This window comes from Paroedura picta, chromosome 5 (genome assembly GCF_049243985.1).
Source record: "Paroedura picta isolate Pp20150507F chromosome 5, Ppicta_v3.0, whole genome shotgun sequence".
NCBI lineage: Eukaryota > Metazoa > Chordata > Lepidosauria > Squamata > Gekkonidae > Paroedura > Paroedura picta.
In genome coordinates, this window is record NC_135373.1 from 11710252 (window position 1) to 11733701 (window position 23450).

The 23450-nt window shown below is 46.4% G+C and overlaps 1 protein-coding gene across 12 annotated transcripts in view; it reads left to right on the forward strand.

Moving 5' to 3' along the window:
• ZNF541 (zinc finger protein 541) overlaps nucleotides 1-23450 on the forward strand; it is a 126077-nt gene that overhangs the window by 54539 nt on the left and 48088 nt on the right. For 10 of the 12 annotated variants that reach the window (XR_013230898.1, XR_013230897.1, XM_077336507.1 and 7 more), the window contains 5 exons: nucleotides 973-2743; nucleotides 3346-3404; nucleotides 7066-7225; nucleotides 11999-12169; nucleotides 22617-22950. Coding sequence is in view for 10 of the 12 variants with exons in the window: in XM_077336507.1 (XP_077192622.1) it covers nucleotides 973-2743; nucleotides 3346-3404; nucleotides 7066-7225; nucleotides 11999-12169; nucleotides 22617-22950 (2495 nt within the window). In the remaining 2 variants the exon portion in view is untranslated. The remainder of the gene's footprint in view (nucleotides 1-972; nucleotides 2744-3345; nucleotides 3405-7065; nucleotides 7226-11998; nucleotides 12170-22616; nucleotides 22951-23450) is intronic. The other 2 variants (XM_077336502.1, XM_077336504.1) reach the window with 2 other exon arrangements.

Consider the following 23450-nt stretch of genomic DNA (forward strand, 5'->3'; position numbering starts at 1 on the left):
AAATTACAGGAAATTATAAATTGTAGGTTTAAAAAAATCTATTTCTATTAATGTTGTTACCTGCTCTGAGCATTAGAAGGGCGGGATGTTAATAATAATAATAATAATAATAATAATAATAATAATAATAATAATAATAATAATAATAATAAAATTGCACCTTGATCTGATAGTGTTCTGCAATTCAGGACCTAGCCAAATTCTTAGGAATTGCAGAAGTATTTTCACAGGATTCTTGCTATTCCAAGCAACACTGTCTTCTGGAGCTGAGCTGGTATTATTTGCTCAGTTCCCAGAATGTCCAGGTGTTTCTTGAGACATCTAGGCACTGCTCCAAGGGCTTCAGTGACAATTGGTGTGGTGGTGGTCATCTTCTCAGTGAGGCACTAACTCTGTTTGTAGGTCTTGGTATTTGATGGTCTTCTTTCTTTTCCATTCTGTTGTCTCTTGAGATTGCAGTGTCCACGATCCAACCTTATTTTTCATTTTTTCCCAATAATTGTGATATCAAGGGTGTTAAGCTCCAGTGTTTAGTCCCCAAATCTTTGGTGATGGAGATCAGGGCTTTTAGCAAAATCTTAAAGATGCATGTTCCTAATCATCCTCATCGATCATAGTTTCCCATACATGCATGTATGGGGGTGGGTGGGGGTGGAATCCTATATATAGACTGCTTGTACATAGGGAAAAATGGCACTTTGAGACATCTAGAACCCTTCTTCATGACTGCCTCCGGGATTCTGTTTGGAGGGAATTTTGTTTTTATATTGAGGAGTATCCCATCATGTGATTCTAGTCACTAACACCTGTATGAAAATTGGATGGTTTCAAATCTGTGTGAATGTTAGCCTTCCTCACTTCTCAGGCTCTTGGCCACAGGCCTGTGGTTTCTAAGATGGGAAGCAATTGTGTTAGTTAGTAATACTGACATTTTCAAATCGATTTTTTCAAGATTTTGTTTTTAAATCTCAGGAGCGGCCATATGCTAACACACCAAAAGACAAAGCCATTCCTATGCATAGAACAAGGCTGCAGCAAGAGTTATTCTGACTACCGGTCCCTGCGCCGGCATTATGAAATGCACCATGGATTCAGGCTGTTAAAGGATGATGAGGGAAGTGAGAGGTCAGTGCTGCTGCCTCACGATTTGTGCATCCAGCCCGGACCTGGGAATCCAAGAACTGCTGAGAGGGTTGCCTTTCACCCTGAACCTCAAGCCCCTAATAATTCCCTCCTGCCCAACAGAGACCTACTGAGGTGTATTGTGAGTAGTTTGGTCAGCCAGAAGCTTCCCTCGGCCTCGTCACCTTCTGTGGGCCAGTCTGAACCTGACTACAAGAGTTCCCTGCAGCTGTCCGCTGCTGAATGTGGTCAGATGTCGTGCACTCCCGCGAGGACTGCTGCACCTATTGAACTCACTGTTGAAAAAGCAACAGAGGATCTTTCTCCTTGTCCAAAGAACACTGCTACTTCCAGTGCGTATACCATAATAAATCCAGGAAACGTGCCTGTGCCTGGATCTGCGGGAAATAGTACAACTTTGCCTGACAGGCAGCCTCATTCAGAGCCACAGCATCCTTTAGAAAATATGGCCTTGGAGTACTGGGCAAACAACAATGTTCCTCGCTTTTCAGTATTCAGAGGACAAAAGATTTCTACAACCTCTCAGCAGTCAAACAGCAACTTCCAGTGTGTCAGAAATGTTCCTCCAACCTGTACCAAAAGCAAAAGAAATAGTGCTTACGTGGCTCAGTTGTCGCCTGTTGCTGCTCAGAATGTTTCGCAAGGGCTGGTGGGACCCTCCCAGACCTTTGATTCTTTGCCACCAACCTTTGAGCATCCGGATATTTTGTCCTTCACCCCTGCATTCTTAAAGACACAAGGAGAGATCTCCCGAGAGTCAAAGCTCTGTGGGTTTGAGGAGGCATGTAGGCCAGCAGCGAGACTTCCAGAAGTCCAGAAGCCAAGTGAGCTGCAGAAGGGTGAGCCTGGACCGCTTTTCAGGCAGCTCTTCATGAAATCCCAGGACTCCTCTGTGAGTCAAGATCAGCTGCAAGTCCAGGGCCACCTCTTCCAGAGGATCACCAAATCACAGCACATCTTATCCCACACCCAGCTGGTGACTCCGTCGCAGGCAGCAATTGCCAACCCTGAGCAGGCAGTGACAAAACCGTTTCAGGCTGCATTTCAGCAGCCAACGGATTTGTGTCACCCACTCCTAGAACCTATGGGAAGCAAGAGATCCCTCTTGTGTATGAAAAGGTCCTTCACCCAGTTCGAGCAGGATTTTTTGCCTGGCCACGAGAAAGAAGGGCAGCTGCCAGGCACTCCGCCCCACTCCTTTCCATCATCTTCCATAAGCACAGACACCGTTTCTCATGCCAAGCAGCCCAGAACCTTGAAAGGGTTCCTGGGTTTCACAGACTTCTCCATTCCTAACCAGCTGCAGTCCACAGCTTACGAAAACACCCCAGGGAATCATACTTATGGGAAGCCAAGTCAGTTGGAGAAGGACTGTCCTCTGTTGAGGAGAAAGGAGAAGAACAAGCCTTGCACCAAAGGATCGGGCAGCAAAGGCCATGCTCGCAGCGGTAGGCCCCACCGGAAGGAGAAGCTGAAGTTTGATGTCTCTTCCATGGCTTCTCCCAGTCAAGTGGCCATGGCTTCTTTCTCCTTGCCCAGCACTTCTTTTGACAGCGGGACTGGAACGAAACCAAAGATGGCCATACTCAACAGGACTCAGGCAGGTCCAAACAGTACAATTTTCTCAAAAAATTTAAGGGAGAGGGATTTGGGGGATGGGGCTTGAAGAGAGGGGTGGGGTTTAGGAAAGGGAAAGACCTCAGTTTAGATGAGAAATGGTAAGACAGGAAGGTCAGGTGTGGGAGGAGCATTGGTTTGTGTGGCCAGCCTCCCGTTTAAATGGAGCCCATTTTTAACTGCTTAAAGGACAGTTTCCCCATATGTTCAGGCTCCCAAACTGTTGAGATAATATTTGAAATGCTGACCATTATGCTCCCAGGTGATCTCCAGCTACCAGGTTGGCAACCCTTAACAGTTCCTGAGGGATGTATTATGTCAGTTTGTATACTGCACTTCTTGGACTAGCCATCTGCCGGTGGTGAACAACAGTCTCAATGTCCATCAGCACTGAACAATAATATTGGATTGTCAGTAAGCCAATAAAATAACATCTATAAACATTAAAACAATAACATTAAACAGCTGTCAGAACCAATAGTTAATTACAGTAATTGCATAGGTATAGAATTGTAAGAGTTAATTTGAAGAGGAAAGGCCTTTGTTTTAAGACATTTAAATATATTGATTTTTTCTTAATCGCAGGGTGGAAATACCTACAGCTTTACTAATGCCGTAAGGGAAGAACAATTTTCCCCTGGATGGTAAGCAAGGCATGATAGAGGCTTGACAGAGCTTAAAATAGATGCAAAAAGGATTCCCCCCCCTCTCCTAGGAGCTAAACACCAACACTGGGAGCTAAAGTTGTATAAGAATCTCTCTCCTTAGATCTGGGTTTCATTTGGTCACTACCAGGAGTTTGCCAGGGTCATGGTGATGCATTGCAGAAGTGTCTCCTTACCTTTAGGACCTTATTCTTTGGGGGGAAGTGGAGGTAATAGCTGTGGAAGATCTGGAGCCATACAGAAAATTTCATCACCCTCCCAGACTTCATGACAATTGGCTTTTCCATATACAAATCATTGCCACCAGCATGGAGGGGCCTTCTTTTACCCCTCTAGGCCAGGAGTGGTGAAACAGTGGCTCTCCAGGTTCTGTGGACTACAATTCCCATGTGCTAGCAGGAGCTCATGGGAATTGTAGTCCATGGACATCTATAGAGCCACAGTGACTACCCTTGCTCTAGGCAAAGCTAATAAAAATAAAACATCTGTTTGCATTAACATGCAGCACACAGTCTTTAAGTATCAGTAGTCACAAAGGGTTAAATTTATTAGCACATTATGCAATTGATAAGCATATTTTGTTAACTGATAAGATTTCTTAACTTTGGGGTTGACATATAGTACTACAGAATACGATGCTTCAGTGTGGCTCAGCAGCCCCCATGTCTACAAGCTTGATATCCAACTCGATACAACAAGAACCATAAATGGATGTATTAAACCCATCTGGCCTCTTGGCTGCCTATGTTGTGCCACATCACTTCTTCATATCTCCGAAGGCAAGATGCCCTTCTTCGTGAATATATTCTGACTACCGGTTTCCATGAATGCCACCACAAGCCTGCTTGTGGAGAGGGGTGGTCTATAAAGAAGAGTTGGTTCTTATATGCCACTTTTCTCTACCCAAAGGAATCTTATAGTCACCTTTCCTTTCCTCTCCCCACAACAGACTCCCTGTGGGGTGGGTGAGGCTGAGAGAGCCCTGATATCACTGCTTTGTCAGAACAGCTTTATCAGTGTTGTGGTGAGCCCAAGGTCACCCAGCTGGTTGCATGTGGGGGAGCGCAGAATGAAACCTGGCTTGATTAGAAGTCTGCACTCCTAACCACTACGCCAAGCTGACTCTCAAATAATCTGAACACCGCCCTAAAGGGTAGACTAAATAAAAGAGTAAGGGCTTTAGGGGCGGGATGTGTCCAGGATGAGGAAGGGTCCGGATTGGACCCTTCCTCCGGACAGACCAGCGGAGGGACCAGTCGGCTGGCGCAAGGCGCCTGCCGATTGGTCCCTCCGATTTCCGCCCCGGAGCAACTGCGAGCCGCGCATAGCACGGCTCGCAGTTGCTCCTTTGCCGGTGGCCTGCCGCGTCAGGAGGCGCTTTGCGCCTCCCGCCGCGTCAGGCTGCCAGCAAGGGAGTTCCCACCAGCCACGCGCAGCGCGGCTGCCGGGGGCTCCCTGCCTGGCAGCCTGACGCGGCGAGAGGTGCAAAGCGCCTCTAGCCGCATCAGGCCGCAGCCCAACGAGCCCCCGCCAGCTGCCCTGTGCCCGGCTGCCGGGGGCTCCCTTGCCTAGCGCCCGCTGTATTCAGAATACAGCGGCCTTGAATACTAGTAATAATATATAATTGAAAGATCATTGAAAGCCAAGAGCTGCCAATTCACAGAGATACAGCTGGTGAGGGCCTCTCTTGACTAAGATCCCAGTGCCCAGCAATAAGATCTGTACAAATCCTGCAATCACAGAATTTTGATCTAGGGCAGTGGTCCCCAACCTTTTTATCACCGGGGACCACTCAGCGCTTGACAATTTTACTGAGGCCCGGTGTGTGTGTGTGGGGGGGTAGTTTACTCCTCTACTCTCAACCACTGCCCTAACGCTCTCTGATCGCTATGGTAATGTTTAAACATCCCTTCAAAATAGGATACAGACACGCCACAACAATGAACATAAGGAACATTTTATTTTCATGGAAATTTTAACTCATGACAATGACAAATCAATGGGAACCCTGAGCTTGTATCTCTGCAACGAGATAGTCCCATCTGGGAGTGATGGGAGACAATGACACCCAAAGTGTGTTGTAAAGGGCTGGGGGGGATGAAGTAAAGGGCCGGGGGGGGGGAGAAGGCGTCCTTCACGGCCCACCTCCAGTTAGTCGATAGACCACATGTGGTCTGCAGCCCACAGGTTGGGGATCGCTAATCTAGGGAATGAATGATTGCAAACAAAGATGAAGTCAGCTCCATCCAATATCCGTAACCTGATAATCAAAACAAGAAGCCCATAGGATTTGACCTGTCATGTAAAATATGGAAGACGGCTAATCGAATACAAACAGGCTTTGGCAGTTGTGCAGACCTGTCATTTAAATGGGGCTAAACAACAGGTCCTGAATGCAATAGTGGTCCAACCTGCCAAACTGTTTTCCATCTGCCCCAGGAATGTAAGCATTCTGTTTTTCAGGAAGAGGTGACAAAGCTCTTTGCCCTCTACCCACTGGTGGTTGAGTAGATTGAAAACTTAAGATATTAGTATTTAGAGGGATTTCCCAGTCTGCCTGCATAACCTTTGTGCCTACTAGGCTACAAATTTTATATTATTAGATGCTTCCAGTGTGTAACTGCAAGAAGATAAATAATCTGAATTACAAACTCATGCAAATCAAAACTGTCTTCAGATATCTGACAGAGGGAGCTTCGATTCTTGGAAACGCATTCCCAAAAATCCTGTTGGACTCTGAGGAACTCCTGGACTTGATCCAGCCCAGGGATGGCCAAACTGGATGTCCTGATGCCCATAGACTACAATTCCCAGCAAGAGCTCATGGTAGTTGTAGTCCATGGACATTGAGAGAGCCACAGTTTGGCCACCCGTGGGCTAGCCATGCCACTACAGGCCAACATGGCTGTCCTCTGAATGTATTGAAAACTCCTCCTTTAAGCCATTTCAAAATGCCCAAACTAGCACTGATCATATGTGCTGCAGAACAGTTCCCGGCCACCTCGGATCCAGCTGTCAGGAGGAATGAATAAAATGAGACAGAGAGTTGCATCTCCGGGTCACTTCTTTGGATGTCCAAACCTCTTATGGAGTGCTGCCCTGCTACGTAAATCAGTCACATATCTTGCCAGTCAGAGAGAGGCTGTCTGAAGCCAGACTTGCGGAAAGCTAACCAAGGAAGTTTATGCTAATGGCAGGCTTCCACACTTGCCCTAGTAATCAATTTATTACCATTTAACAGAGAAAAAGATGTGCAGGCAGACAGTATGCTAACACTTCTTTGTGAAGCAGATTGTGATATATCACCAGGGATCAGCTCTTCAAAGGGGGGGGGGGTACACGTTAAAAAATATCCTGTGCTAGCAAAGCACCTAAGCAGCTCTGTGGATTGCTCTCCTACAGTGGTTTCTTATATCTGGTTCCCCATTGGGTTTTCTTCACTAGCTAACACAGTTTGCTGGTAGATGAACTGTAGCAGCTTTCTTTTCCCAGACAGATTACATATAAAAGGGTTGTAAAGCAGGAGATGTAAATGTGATATGAACTAAGGCTGAAATGCAAAACACTGGAAATTGAGCTTCTCGGTGTTACATTTTCCCATATCTTCCTCCCCCCTAAACACTGCTATTTCTACCCTCAGCAGCAAGTCCGGGGGAGGCCCGGGGGACAGGAGCCAGCGCGAAACCGGCTTTGTTTGCAGGACTTGTAGCCAGCTGTTCTATACGGAGCGAGGCCTGAATAGCCACATGTGTTTCTATAGCGAGCAATGGCAATCTCCATCAGGGAATGAAAAAGAGCAGGTAAAACTCCCTGAAAGAAACCGAATTCTTATACCCAAATATTATTCATGTAACCACCTGAAATTACATCAGCAAAGTGGGAGCAGGTGGATGGGTTGTTAGACTTTGACCAGCAAAATCAGGATTCGTCCTGACAGGAGAGCTGGTGCGGTGCCATGGTTAAAAGTTTCAGGCTGGTATCCAGGAGATACAAGTTCAATTCCATACTTGTGCCGTGGATGTTCAGTGAGTGACTTTGGACCAGTTGCACTATACCAGTCTAACCTACCTCACAGGGTTGTGGTAAGGATAAATCAGAGGATGGGAGAATCATGTGAGCAGCTTTAGGTCACCATTGAGGAGAAGAAAAGTTGGTTTTTATACCCTGCTTTTCTCTACCAGAAAGAGTCTCAAAGTGGCTTACAATCATATGCCCTTCCTCTCCCCATAACGGGTACCCTGTGAGGTAAAGGTAAAGGTATCCCCTGTGCAAGCACCGAGTCATGTCTGACCCTTGGGGTGACGCCCTCTAGCGTTTTCATGGCAGACTCAATCCGGGGTGGTTTGCCAGTGCCTTCCCCAGTCATTACCGTTTACCCCCCAGCAAGCTGGGTACTCATTTTACCGACCTCGGAAGGATGGAAGGCTGAGTTAACCTTGAGCCGGCTGCTGGGATTGAACTCCCAGCCTCATGGGCAAAGCTTTCAGACAGCTGCCTTACCACTCTGCGCCACAAGAGGCTCATAGACCCTGTGAGGTAGGTAGGGCTGAAACAGCAAGCCAGATTCGAAGCTGCCGCTCTTAAGCACAACACCAAGAGGTGGGGTGTACAAATGAATAAATTAAATAAATAATAGCCAAACACATTGGATAGCTTTCAGGTCTCAGCCTAACCCCCCTTGTTAAGGGACTGGTGCAGACATCACATCACAGTGACTTTATAATTGTAAAAAAAATCGAGATACTACAGTAGGTTTCTTTCCCTCACCCCCAGCCCCTGGAGTGAATTCCCCATCCTGCCCTTAGCCATAGCAAAAGCGTGTGTTGTCAGCAACTTTAGACTGCTAATAACCATCTGGGGTCTGTGTTCATTTGGGATTTGAAACCATGTTTTAACATCAGTCTATACTGAAAACAAACCTGTCTACAAAAATGAGATAATGTGTGACTTTAACCCGCTGTATTTGAATTCCAATCTCCCAGGTATCTCTGGCTTCTGCATCCTTAAAACTGCTTTCATTCCTGATCATATTTGTCAGTCTTCTGTTTTTGTTTATTTGTTTATTTGTTTATTTGTTTATTTGTTTATTTGTTCATATTTATATTCTGCCCTCCCCGAAGGCTCAGGGCGGTTTACATATAACTGAAACAATACATGAAACCATACATACAATAACTGTAACATTCACATTATTAATTGATATAACTGAGTAACAGTATAACATAAACAGTAGTAATTCAAACAGGTCCAGGGGTCTTAGTGGGTTTCTCGGGTGGGGTGGGGGGGCAGGGGGCCCAGCAGATGTTGGTTCATTGGCTTGGCCTCAGCCAAATGCCTCTTTTGCAGGCCCTGCGGAACTGTTTTAGTTCTGTCAGGGCCCTGATCTCCTCCGGGAGCTCGTTCCACTAGGTGGAACATCTGTTACCAGGACGGAGAAGGCTCTGGCCCTGGTCGAGGCCAGGCAAACTTCTTTTGGGCCAGGGACCATTAGCCGGTTGGTGGCGGCGGAACGTAAAGCTCTTTGGGGGGCATAGGCAGGGAGGTGGTCCCTCAGGTACACTGGGCCCTGACCGCTTATGGCCTTGAAGGTAATTACCAGAACCTGTAACCTGATCCGGAATTCAATGGCCAACCATTGCAATTGATGAAGGATGGGCCAGATGTGGGATCTCCATGGTGTTGCTGTGAGAATCCTGGCCACCGCGTTTTGGACCAGCTGTAGTTTCTGGGTCAAGGCTAAAGGCAAGCCTGCGTAGAGCAAGTTACAGAAATCCAGCCTGGAGGTGATCGTTGCGTGGATCACTGTGGCTAGGTGTTCCAGGGCCACGTAGGGCGCTAGTGGCTTGGTGGAGATGGAACAATGCCGGCCGTTCTACCTTTGTGACCTGGACTTTCATTGTGAGGGAAGCATCCAGGATCACACCCAGGTTCCTGGAAGAGTGAGCCATAGTGGGTAGGCAGGCGCACTTCCTCACATGGTCATAGGACCGTTGTCTTTGAAAGATTGAGCTTCAGGCGGCTCTGCTTGAGCCATCTCGTCACTGCTTCCAGGCAGCTGGCTAATGTTTCTGGGGGGGAGTCAGGGTGGTCATCCATCAGGAGGAGGTGCTGGGTGTCATCTACGTATTGGTGGCAACCCAGCCCAAACCTCCGCACCAGCTGAGCAAGAGGGTGCATGAAGATATTTAATAGGATAGGAGAGAGGACTGCTCCTTGTGGGACTCTACATGTGAGCTGGTGATGATTAGACACTCTCCTGTTGCTATCCGCTGTCTGCGACCCCAGAGGAAGGAGATAAGCCATTTGAGGGCTGTCCCCCGTATCCCAGCGTCAGCGAGGCAGTGAGTTAAGAGCTCATGATCAACTGTATCAAATGCTGCTGACAGGTCTAATAGTAATAGCTCACCCATCTCGATCCAGCTGGCGGCGAAAGTCATCTGATGACAGCCCAGCCCAAACCTCCGTACCAGTTGTGCAAGAGGGCGCATGAAAATGTTAAATAGGAGTGAGGACCGCCCCTTGTGGCACTCCACAAGTGAGTAATCGGTGGTCTGATGTTTTTTCTCCTATTGCGACCCTTTGTCCACAACCCCGGAGGAAGGAGATCAGCCACTGAAGGGCTGTTCCTCGTATTCCGGCATCAATTTGAGTGCTTCTCCTCTTGGGTTCATAGATCTCTCTTTATTCTTCTCCTAACCTATGTAGAAAGGAGTTACCTTAGGAAAATCCTCAGCTCTTCTGAATTTCCCCAGCCTGAGATCCTGGAGAGCTTTTGGTCTGGATGGACCAGGGGTCTGATTATGACAACTTCAAGTGTGCATGTGGGAACGAGCAAAGTGTGCACGTGTACAGAGAGTTGAGCTGCAGGGATACATAGTGGATTCTTCCACCATACCTATCCTGCCTACCATAGTAAAGAAGGCAAATGCCTGGCTGGGGATAATTAGGAAGGGGATTACAAACAAAGCCAGTATCGTAAAGCCCCTGTATAAATTCGTGGTGTAGCCTCATTTGGAAGATTCTGGTCACTGCACCTGTAAAAATGTACAGCATTGGGAAAGGGGCAAAAATGGACATCTAAAATGATTAAGGAGATGGAACATTTTCCCTATGAATTAAGGTTAAAGAAGTCAGGACTTGGAGAAACGATGACTGAGGGGTGACATGAAGAAGAGTTGGTTCTTAGATGCCATTTTTCACTCCCCAGAGAAGTCTCAAAGCAGCGTACAATCGCCTTCCCTTCCTCTCCCCACAACAGACACCTGTGAGGTAGGTGGGGCTGAGAGAGCCCTAATATTACTGCTCGGTCAGAACAGCACTGTCATGGCTGTGACGAGTCCAAGGTCACCCAGCTGGCTGCATGTAGAGGAGCAGGGAACCAAACTCAGCTTGCCAGATGGGCTGCAGAGGAGAGGACACGCAGTAATTGGTTTAAACTTCAAGTACAACGATATAGGCTAGGTATCAGGAAAAAAAATTTCACAGTGAGAGTAATTCAGCAGTGGAATAGGCTGCCTAAGGAGGTGGTGAACTCCCCTTCACTGGCAGTCTTCAAGCAAAGGTTGAATACACACTTTTCTTGGATGTTTTAGGATGCTTAGGGCTAATCCTGCGTTGAGCAGGGGGTTGGACTAGATGGCCTGTATGGCCCCTTCCAACTCTATGATTCTATGATTAGAAGCTGCTGCTGCTTCTAATCTGGATCTAAGAGATCACGCTGGATCTCTGATGATAGAAGTTTACAAAATTAAGCAAGATAGAGAAGATAGAGGAGTACTTTTCTCCCTTTCTCTCAGTACAAGAACCCATGGGCACTTAATGGAATTGATGAACAGTAGGCTTAGAACAGATCAAAGGAAGTCCTCCTTTATCCAAAGAGTCATGAACACGTGGAACTCACTGCTGCAAGAAGTGGCAGCTACAGCCTCACACAATATCAGGAGGGGCTTGGAGAAAAATCTGGAACAGAGGTCCATCAGTGGCTAATTAGCCACAAGGTCAAGATGGAAGACTGTCCCGATGCTTGGGCGGCAAGAGTTGGAGGGCTTCTGGAGTTTGGCACTGCTGGTAGACCTCCTGATGGCCACTGTGTGACACATAGTGTTGGTTTGCATGGGCCGTTGCCTGATCCAGCACAGCTCTTATATTCTTGTTTTGCTGGTGAGGATAGCTTACAAGAATTACTAACATGATATATGCAGAGTGCTTCTGATGCTGAAAAAGCATTATATAAATGCTAGTGGCAGCTATTGTTAGTGTAAGGGCCTCTGCAGAAATGTGGAAAAGGTTTCAATTTTATATTTCTTGGATTATGCTGTTCCTGTTTGAACTTTTTAAACCTTAAATTGTTGTTACCTGTCTCCAAACTTTGGGAAGCAACTTCACAGAAACAAATAAAATACTTAGTCTTGGGTCTGACTAAGAAGCCCTACAAGGAAAGGCTGGGACAGATACTTGCTGGACAGATACTTGTCAGGGATGCCTTAGGCTGATCCTGCTTCGAGCATGGGTTCGCTAGATGGCCTGTATGATTCTAGGACAGCTGGAAATTCTTTTTTTCTCTTTCGCTGAAGGCGTTTGAGGCAGAACACCTACAGGCTCAGAAACTGTCTTTCAAGCTAACAGGGGAAGGAGATACCACTCCTGAAACCAAAAAGCCTCTGGACGATGTAGCTGCTGCAGTCCCTTTTATCATGCCAGTCTCAGTACCTGTCACAGCAACAAGCCAGCAGCAAGAGAGCAAAGTGAGTGGTGGTTTGCGGTGTTGTCTTTAGATACTAATTGTTTGGGAGCTAATTGATAATGGGGTTCCAGCTGGACTTCACACGTCTCTTAGTGGCAAGCGTAAATATCTGCCCTGTTCAGAATGGCAGGAAGGAATCATCATTAGTACCAACCTAGGCTTAAATTCTAGGGGCTTTGAGCTTAACTATATCCAGGAATACCGTTTTCCTATGACTCATCTGTCCCATACTTTCTTCTCTTGTGAGGCAGCCCTATAGATAAATACATATTAAAGTAGCCTTTTAAAATCTTTGTTTTACCTTAATTGGAATCTTCAAATACTGGCCCAAAGTATTATATATACTCTTGAGCATATTTGGAAGGTGTTTAGGGTTCCTTCAAGGGGTGATTGAACTTTGAGTCCCATAGAACCTTAAAAACCAACAGACTTTTCCAGGTTTATTTTTATTATTTATTTTATTAGTTTCATTCCTAGGCCACTGCTCCTGGCCTGCCGACTCTGAATCAATAATGTTATAAATTCAAGTGGGTAGCTATGTTGGTCTGAAGCAGCACAACAAAACAAAATCAGAGTCCAGTGGCACCTTAAGACCAACAAAGATTTATTCAAGGCGTGAGCTAGGAAGACTGCTTGCACTCGAATGCTCACGCCTTGAATAAATCTTTGTTGGTCTTAAAGGTGCCACTGATTTTGCAAGGTTATAAATGTGAGTCAAAGCTCTCTTCATACACATTTGTGTCAGATGAACATCCATCATTAGCCCTTATATCGGGGATTGCCAAACTATGGTTCTCCTGAGGACCATGGACTACAATTACCATGAGCCCCTGCGCACTGGCAGAAACTCATGGTAATTGTAGTCCATGGACCACAGTTTGGCCCCCGTGCCTTATATCCTATTTAGAGTGAAATGTTACAAAGAACAGCCAGTTGGAGTCAGGAAGGAAACATATAGCTTGATTTGAGCAAGGGTGCAATAGGAACGCAGAGAATCAGCATCTAAACACCGCCCGCGGCGCCGCAGGCACCGCGGACTAAATAATTCGCTAAGGGGTTCTGGGGCGGGATCTGTCCGTGATGAGGACCCTTCCTCTGGACAGACAATCGGAGGGACCAATTGGTCCCTCTGATTCCCAGCCCCAGCAACTGTGAGCCGCGCACAGCGCGGCTCGCAGTTGCTCCCGGCCTGATGCGGCAAGAGGCGCTTCGCGCCTCTCTCCGCGTCAGGCTGCCCCCTCAAACAGCCGCCGCCCCAGAGAGCCGACCCAGAGAACCGCTGCCGGGGGACACAAAAGTTAGTTCCTAGCACCCGCTGTATTCCTCATACAGCGGGCTATATTACTAGTCTGTAATAATCCTATGTCCTTGTAGGGTCTATGATCCTGAACTTGTTGATGAATTCTGCTTAGGTTGTAATTTCGCTTTGCAGCTTCTTTATGGAAGAACTGCAACCCTTAAGTCAGCATTGAAATGCTCTGGATAATTAAAATGTTATCCCGCTGGTTTCTGAGTGTTATGGTTTTTAATGTCAGATATATGTCTATTTATTCTTTTTGGTAGCTATCGGCCTGTTTGTTCAACATAGAGGTTAGAAAGACATTGTCTGGAGGAGACTTAGTGGTTCCAGTTAAGGATACTGTCACAAATATGCATGCATGCATATTTATGCATGCACGCACGCACTCATTCATTCATTCTATATACTGCCCTCCCCTGAGGCTCAGGGCGGTTTACATGGAACATAGAAACAATACATGGAACTTAGTTTTTTCCATAACATATAAATAACTACAATAACAATAATATTAACATTAATAACTATAACAGAAGTAACGGACTATAACAGTGCAAACAGGTCCAGGGGCAGACCACATGAATGGATTTCTGGGAGGAGGGAGCAGGTGCCCTGTGGATATTGCTGGTTTCACTCAGTCTCAACCAAATGCCTGGCAGAAGAGCTCCCTTTTGCAGGCCCTGCGGAACTGTTTTAGCCTTGTCAGGGCCCTAATCTCCAGGAATACATTCCACCAGGTGGGGACCAGGACAGGAAAGGCTCTGGCCCTGGTTGAGGCCAGGTGGGCTTCTTTAGGGCCAGGGATCATTAGCTGGTTGGTGGTGGAGGAGCAGGGCATAAGCAGGGAGGCAGTTCCTCAGGTACACTGGGCCCTAAAGTTAATTTCTGGAATGTAGTCCTGGTTTCGACCAGGCCCGGGAGGCTGGCAAACCACTCCCCTTAATGGCTGAACCTAGGATTGCTCTCCAAGTTGATTAGGTTTTGGCTTTTTGCCATATAAGGTCATGGAATGTCCACTGATCTCTTGCTAGGGGTTTCGTATGACCTGACCAATTGGGTGCACACACGCTCCTCAGGAATGTTCTTTGTCTACCTCTGTATAAATAAAGCTGAGCTATGTGCTCAGGGGGCCTTTTTACTGCAACTGCCTGCTTCGTGTGTTCTCTCTCTGGCCATCAGCCTGCGGGCGGTCCATTAAGGGCCAATACTGGAACGTTTAGCCTGATTCAGAATTCAACTGGCAACCACTGTAGTTGATGGAGAATGGGCTGAATGTGGGACCTCCGTGATATTTCCGCAAAGACACTGGCCGCTGCGTTTTGTAGTTTCCAGATCAAGGCTAAGGGCAGGTCTGTGTAGAGCGAGTTACAGAAGTCCAGTCTAGAGGTGACCGTTGCATGGATCACTGTGGTTAGGAGTTCCGGGACCAAATAAGTAGTAGTTTAGCTTTGTAGAACTAGTAGAATGCCATCCGCATGTGAGGGAAGCATTCAGGATTATGGCCAGTTTCCTGGCAGAGTGAGTCATTGAGAGCTGCATACCATCCAGGATGGGCAGAAACATTTCCTCACATGTACCCTTCCTACACAGTCACAGGACTTGAGTCTTTGAAGGATTGAGCTTGATGATTCTGCTTGAGCCATCTCATCACTGCTTCCAGGCAGCTGGTTAATATTTCTGGGGAGGAGTCAGGGCGGCCATCTATCAGGAGGAAAAGCTTGGTGTCATCTGCATGTTGATGATACCCCAGTATCATCTATTTTATTCAATATCTTTGTTGTGTATGTGAGGCAACAGAGGGCTGAGCTTGGGGTCTGGAGCAGGATCCAAGCAGCCCTGAAGGACAGCCAATGAGCTGTCGGATCCCAACCACAGGACCCAATGCACTTGAGCCGTGGACAGCCAATGAGCTGCCAGGTTCCCAACTGCGGGGTCCAATGAGAGTTTGAATCAATCAGGCTCCGCTGATCCAATCAAGGCTCAGCTAAGGGCGTGTCCACCTCTGCCATGTGTCTATATTGGGGGCTTGTCCAGGCAAGTCCCCAGTCAGCGTGGTTACTTTCAACCTGGAATCACTATAAGAAATAATAATAACATATTTTTATGTACTTAACATTAAATGTTTCTTATAAAACAATATGAACTTTAACCCAGTATTTATAAAAAAAGAAAGGAAAAAAGAAAAAAACCACTTTATTATGACATTTCCAGCTCCTTCAATTCAGATCATTTTTATACTTTAACCCAATATTTATTTATAAAAAAGGAAAAAAGGAAAAGCCCACTCTTTCTCCAAGATGATGGAGAAAAGCCCAAAATTTATAAATTTTCTCACATAAGAATTCCACACTTCTTGAGATTCTTCAGCTAATTTTCTGTTGGCTATAGATGTAACCTTGTTGCACTGATTGCATAGAAAATTAGTTTTTTAACACAATCGAAGAGCCTTCCTGACAGATATTCAACACCATATTTAAATTAGATACTTAACATTGAACATTTCTTGTAGAACAGTGTGAACTTTGGCCCTATAACTATCTGTACACCGCCCGTGGCGCCGCGGGCGCCACGGACTAAATAAAATAGTAAGGGGTTCTGGGGCGGGATGTGTCCGGGATGAGGAAGGGTCCGGATTGGACCCTTCCTCATGACAGACAATCAGAGGGATCAATCGGCAGGCGCAAAGCGCCTGCCGATTGGTCCCTCTGATTCCCAGCCCCAGTAACTGCGAGCCGCGCGCAGCGCGGCTCGCAGTTGCTCCCGGCCTGACGCGTCAGGCCGGCCCCTGAGGGAGCCCCCGGCAAGACTCCAGCCGCCGAGAACCTCCAGCCGCCGAGACTCCAGCAAGACTCCAGCCGAGGCAAGACTCCAGCCACCGAGAGGGAATCAAGGCCAGGCCGAGCCCGCGCGGCCCGACCGCAGGCGCGGCTCGCGGGTGCGGCCCGATCCGCGGGCGCGGCCCCGTGGGCGCGGACGGGCGTGGCCCAGTGGGCGCGGCCGGGCGCGGCCCGATCCGCGGGCGTGGCCTCCGAGAAGCAGCAGAAAGAACCCACACACCCCCAGCCGCAGAAGATCAAAAAAACGCTGAGGAGCCGCCGCAGCCCAGCGCACCACGCCTGGGACTCCCCGCCAAAAACCACGAGACGCCGAGGAGCCGCCACCCGCCTCCTCTTTCAGGTAGCCTGTCCCTTGCTCTGTCCCTCGCCTGCCCCTCGCTCTGGTCCCTGCCTGCCAGCGCCCATTGTCTTCTGGATACAATGGGCTTTTTTACTAGTACACTAATAAAAAAAAGAGAGAAAGGGGAACCCCCCCACTTTATCATGACATTTCAAGCACTTACAATTATATTGCCTTAAAAGTGTACAGAAAAAGAATAAATAAAAGATTTCAAACACGTTGTTCCCCCTTCCCTTTGCTTCTCCTTTCCCTTCCCCAATCTTCTTAAGGGGGTCTCATATCGATGCTTGCTGCACCTTGTTGTTCCCATACACTTATATTCTGTCCAGTTAGACTTTGGTGTAGAAAGTGCAGTTGTACTCCTTTTCCATAGAATATTCACCGCTGAATCATAGAATCATAGAGTTGGAAGGGGCCATACAGGCCATCTAGTCCAACCCCCTGCTCAATGCAGGATCAGCCCAAAGCATCCAGGAAAAGTGTGTATCCAACCTTTGCTTGAAGATTGCCAGTGAGGGGAAGCTCACCACCACCTTAGGCAGCCTATTCCACTGCTGAACTACTCTGACTGCGAAAAATTTTTTCCTCATATCTAGCCTATATCGTTGTACGTGTAGTTTAAACCCTTTCTTGAAGTGAGGCCTCCAGAACTGCACACAGTACTCCAGGTGTGGTCCGACTAGTGCTGTATACTAGTGGTCTCCAACCTTTTTATCACCGGGGACCACTCTATGCCGGGGACCACTCAACGCCTTTTACTGAGGCCCGGCGGGGGGGGGGGGGTAGTTTACTCCTCTACTCTCAACCACTGCCCTAGCACTCTCTGATCACTATGGTAATGTTTAAACATCCCTTCAAAATAAGACACGCCACAACAAGTGTGTTGTAAAGGGCTGGGGGGGATGAAGTAAACGGGGACAGGGGGAGAAGGCGTCCTTCGGGGCCCACCTCCAATTAGTCGAAGGACCACATGTGGTCCGCAGCCCACAGGTTGGGGATCGCTACCGTATACAATGGGACTATGACATCTTGTGATTTTGATGTGATGCCCCTGTTGATAAAGCCCAAAATGGCATTCACCTTTTTTACCGCTGCCTGCTCATTTTTAGTTTACAATCACACTGCCTGCTCATTTTTAGTTTACAATCCACAAGTAGTACCCCAAGGTCTCGTTCACACACAGTGTTACCTAGAAGCGTATCCCCCATCCAGTAGGCATGCTTTTCATTTTTCTGATCCAGATGCAGAACTTTACACTTATATCTTTATTAAATTGAATCTTGTTCTCATTTGCCCATTTTTCCATTGTGTTCAGATCTCGTTGAACTCTGTCTCTATCTTCTGGAGTATTTGCTAGTCCTCCCAATTTGGTGTCATCTGCAAACTGGATGAGTAGTCCTTCCACCTCCTCATCTAGATCATTAATAAATATGTTAAAAAGTACCGGACCGAGCACCGAGCCCTGAGGTACTCCGCTACTCACCTCCCTCCAGTCTGATGAAACACCATTGACAACAACTCTTTGAGTGCAGTTCTCTAACCAATTCCCTATCCACCTAACTATCTGAAAATCCCGATTGCAGTCCTTCAATTTATCCATCAGAACATCATGGGGAACCTTATCAAAAGCTTTACTAAAATCCAAGTAAACGATATCAACCGAATTTCCACGATCCAGCAAACCTGTCACTTGGTCAAAAAAGGAAACCAGGTTTGTCTGACAGGACCTGTTGGAGACAAATCCATGCTGACTTCCTTGGATCACCAAATTGTCCTCCAGATGCTTGCAGATCGCTCCCTTTAATATCTGCTCCATTATCTTACCCACAACAGAGACTCACTGGTCTGTAGTTTCCCGGGTCATCCTTCCTCCCTTTTTTGAAGATCTGAATAACGTTTGCTCTCTTCCAGTCCTGCAGGACATATCCAGTCCTTAGAGAGGTCCCAAAGGTGATGGACAAGGGTTGTGCAAGTTCTCCAGAAAGTTCTTTGAGCACTCTTGGGTGCATTTCATCCGGCCCAGGGGATTTGAACTCATCCAGTGCAGCTAAATGCCTCTCAACAACCTGGAGTACTGTGTGCAGTTCTGGAGGCCTCATTTCAAGAAGGACGTAGATAAAATTGAAAGGGTACAGAGGAGAGCGACAAGGATGATCTGGGGCCAAGGGACCAAGCCCTATGAAGACATGTTGAGGGACTTGGGAATGTTCAGCCTGGAGAAAAGGAGGTTGAGAGGGGACATGATAGCCCTCTTTAAGTATTTGAAAGGTGGTCATTTGGAGGAGGGAAGGATGCTGTTCCCATTGGCTGCAGAGGAAAGGACACGCAGTAATAGGTTTAAACTACAAGTACAATGATATAGGCTAGATATGAGGGAAAACTTTTCACAGTCCAAGTAGTTCAGCAGTGGAATAGGCTGCCTAAGGAGGTGGTGAGCTCCCCCTCACTTGCAGTCTTCAAGCAAAGGTTGGATGCCTTAGGATGCTTTGGGCTGATCCTGGGTTGAGCAGGGGGTTGGACTAGATGGCCTGTATGGCCCCTTCCAACTCTTCTAACCTCTCTGCCCATGTCAACCTGCCACCCAGACACTATCTCTTGGCTACTGCCCTCTCTAGATGTGCCTAAACCCTTGAAGTAGTTGCACCTCCTGGACTCCAATCCACAATGTATCAGTACGATTTTTTTCCTGAGAAGCTCCTTTAAATCGATTACTTTCAAAACAGATCCATTTATCTTTTGGCTTCTTGTGTACTGTTGCTTTGAAATAGCTGTATGCCTTTTAAAAAAGGGTGTCATATGGGGAGTCATATTTTCTGAGAGGCTCCAACACCCCCTTTTCCATCTCCAAAATTTCAGATTTCTCTTCTGCTGATGATTTCTAACCTTGTTTAGTGCTGTCATCAACCACTGTTTTTGGTTAGGGTTAGGGTTAACATCAATTCTGTTAAAAACTTCTTCCTTGCCGGCTTGGATCTCCTTGAAAATATTCTTAAGCAAACCTTCTGTAAATGCTTAGAAATCTTGGGTTTGTTTCTCAATTAGATGGGCCATTCTTTTTAACACTGGACTAACACTAACAATAGACATATTTTAGGCTTATAAGTCACCAGCCAAGCTCAGACAATATTGCAAATAGCCAGGAGAGGTCCTCCCTCAAAGGGTTTTGACGACGTTGCTTAGAAAGTCACGGAGCTTCAGGAAAGGTATCGCACGAATGCCTTATCAAGGAAATCTCCGTGAAATAATAAACAGACTGGTTTAATGCTTTCTTGTTTTTCAGTGTTATTAGTATATCTCACCTTCCCCCTGAAGTTAAAAGAGGAAAAAAATAACTGGCAGGAAAAGGAAAGGCTTTGTAGGATGTAACTTCACTGTCGCTTCTTGATAACAGAGCAGGGGGAGGTGTGCGAAAACAATTTAAAGTCACTGGAGAATAACTCACTCCTAGACGTTTGTAGTCAGAGATTAATCTCCGTGGAAATTCTGAAGACTCTTCCAGGCAGCTCAGGGAGTTATAGAAGAAAAATAGTCTTAAAAAATAATAATATGAGAAGATAGAAAAATTCAAACATGGCGAACGGCTTCTTCATGGCCTAGAACACAAACAGCTTGATATCCAGGGAGATAAATCAGAACAGAATTGGCCCCACGAATTCCCAAGAACTTCCTGAGTAGAAAATTGGGGAGGTTTGCGCACCTCGCCCCTTTCTGCCGATTGCAGCTGCAAATCGACCCCTGTTAGGTTCCAGAGTTCACTGGATAGTGAACTGCTCAAGAAGCCATATTTCTCCGCCCCCTCCCCCAACCTTTCTTCATACATCTTAGTTTCCTAAATGACTCTTTTTTATTCCTCAAATCGTTTGACAACTGCTTACGGAGCCAACTTGGCTTCCTTAGGCTCCTTCCATCTTCTCAAGAGAATTTTTTGTGATTGAGCCATCAATATTTCACTTTTAAGAAACTCCCATCCCTCTTGGACTCCCATCTCTTTAAGTCTTTCTGACCACGGGATTCTACGCAGCATACCTTTAAGTCTGTTAAAATCAGCTTTCCTGAAGTCCAGTTTACAAATACGACTACGTAAAGGTTTTCTCTTTCCCACAATTGAAAATTCCAAACGCACATGGTCACTGCTACCAAGTGTGCCCACTACTTCTACTTCATCTACCAGTTCTTCCCTATTGATGAGAATCAGTTCTAAAATAGCATAGCTCCTGGTTCCCCTCTCTGGGAAATGAAGCTGTCGGCAAGACAAGTTAAGAATTTAACGGAGTTTGCATTTTTAGCAGAATTGGTTTTCCAGCAGATATCTGGTTAATTGAAGTCACCCATGACCACTGTTTCCCCCTTTTTTGGAAATTGTGTAATATCTCTTTCAAGTCCTCTGTATCTCTTTCAAGTCCTCGGACTGGCTTGATAGATTTCCCTCCCCTGCAGTGTAATCAATTGTTTCTCTAATCCCCAAACCTTCTCCCCCAGCAGAGCCAATAATTTGCATTTGCTGCATTTGTAAAAATTGTCCCCCTGAGGTAGAAAGACAAACATTCTGCAGCTATTCCCTATTAATAACAGCTATTCCCTATAGTGACAGATTTTATTTTCCTGGGCTCCAAGATCACTGCGGATGGGGACTGCAGCAAAGAAATTAAAAGGCTCTTGCTCCTGGGGAGGAAAGCTAGGGCAAATCTAGACATCATCCTAAAAAGCAGAAACATCACCCTGCCAACCAAAGTGCGCCTAGTCAAGGCTATGGTCTTCCCAGTTGCAACGTATGGCTGTGAAAGTTGGACCACAAGGAAGGCCAAACGTCAAAGAATTGAGGCTTTTGAACTCTGGTGCTGGAGAAGACTCTTGTGAGTCCCTTGGACTGCAAGGCGAACAAACTGGTCAGTCCTAGAGGAGATCAGCCTGGACTGCTCCTTAGAAGACCAGATCCTGAAGATTAAACTGAAATACTTTAGCCACCTCATGAGAAGGAAGGACTCCCTGGAGAAGAGCCTAATGCTGGGAGCGATTGAGGGCAAAAGAAGAAGGGGACAACAGAGAATGAGGTGGCTGGATGGAGTCACTGAAGCAATTGGTGCAAACTTAAATGGACTCCGGGGAATGGTAGAGGACAGGAAGGCCTGGAGGATCATTGTCCAGTGGGTCGGACATGACTTTGCACCCAGCAACAACATTCCCTATTAATAATAGGGCATCTTAAGCAGTGTTTTTACAGTTTTAAAGGGCTCGATATACACCATTTTTTCATTCTTGAACAGTTCTATAAGTTCAATTCTCTTATCGCAACTGGGAAAGAACAGATCAGTTAAGGCCACATTGGCAGAAATGAGTTGCAAGTTAGGTGCATCTCAGTTTGTTGTTCCATCTCTTGTTTGTTTCCACTGTGAGAATTATAGTTGCAGGAAGGGATGTTTGGCCACAGTCTCCCTGACATACAATTCCAAGGAGTCTTTACTAGCAGGGACTTGTAAGAATTGTAGTCCATGAATATCTAGAGAGCCACACGACAAATCGCAACAGTTAAAGCAGTATTAAACTTTTACAAAGTTTCTAGTGGAGATTACACACTCGACTCTGTGTGTGTGTGGTGTCATTTATTTATAATTTAATTTATAGACCACCCAGCTCCAAAAATGTTCTCAAAGTGGTTTCCAGCAATAATAAACATTTAAAAACTATATACATAATAAAATGCAATTTGTTCTGTAGCCATCACAGTATGATTAACACACACAGGATAGTACTTTGAGCAGAGATCAGGGGTCACTGGGGGCAATACATGCAGGAGGTAGACAGATAACTCTTATGATCCCTTCCAGCTCTGTGTGTTCTCAGAGAATTAAGTATATTGAATTCAAACAAGAAATTAGACTCACGTGTGTGGTGCTTAAGGTCCCAGCACTATATAGTTCACACTTCCTTGTTTTTGTAGCATTTTGAAATCTCACAGTGTGCACCTTTTTTTCAGATGGATGAGAAGGAAAGTTGGGACAATAACCGTCCTCTGGAAGGCATGCAACTAAAGAAGAGGAAGAGGCGGGTTTGTCCGAAGTCACTGTTCATTCCCTCTCTGGCCCCGGCCTGCAGTGAGATCCAGCCTGGCTCCAAAGGATGCTACCAGAGCAATCTTCGCTCACCTGCCTTCCTTATGGACCACCTCCTTCAAGGCTTGGTCCAGGGCTCTCCTTACACGCCTCCGCCCATGCTCAGCCCCATCCGCGAAGGGTCAGGACTTTATTTCAACACTCTGTGCTCTTCCTCTGCCAACGCCGGTCCCTCCAAGATGTACACCTCCGTCCTGGGTAATGGAAAACCATCCTCCTTAATAACAAACAAATATCAGTACCTGCTTCTTGTTAGCTTGCTTTCCTGGCCCCAAATCAGCACAGTGCTTTTTACACATGGAGGAGAAGCAATTTAATTCTGCTTATAAAAATCAGCACGGAGGCCTCCTGGCTTGACACGCAACATTCAGCCAAGAGATCATGTACATTCATTTATTTTTCTAGAATGCATTAATTCAAGCACACACAAAGAAATGAATTACAGGATTTCTTTTTCCTTCCCTTGACAAAGGTCAACCTTTCTAGCAGTTAATGATGTCATACCTGACAAAAAGGGTATTTAATCGATTCAGTTACCAGGGCTCCCCTTCCCACATTTTTCAGTCTGTGGCCTCCTTCAACTGTGCCTTGGAGCTATTTGACCCTTGTTAAGAATGGCTGCTTTTCTGGATGCTGCAGTCTGATGGCTTTAGGGAACTCCCCCCCCCCCCCGCTTTCCTAATTTAGATCTACCTAGG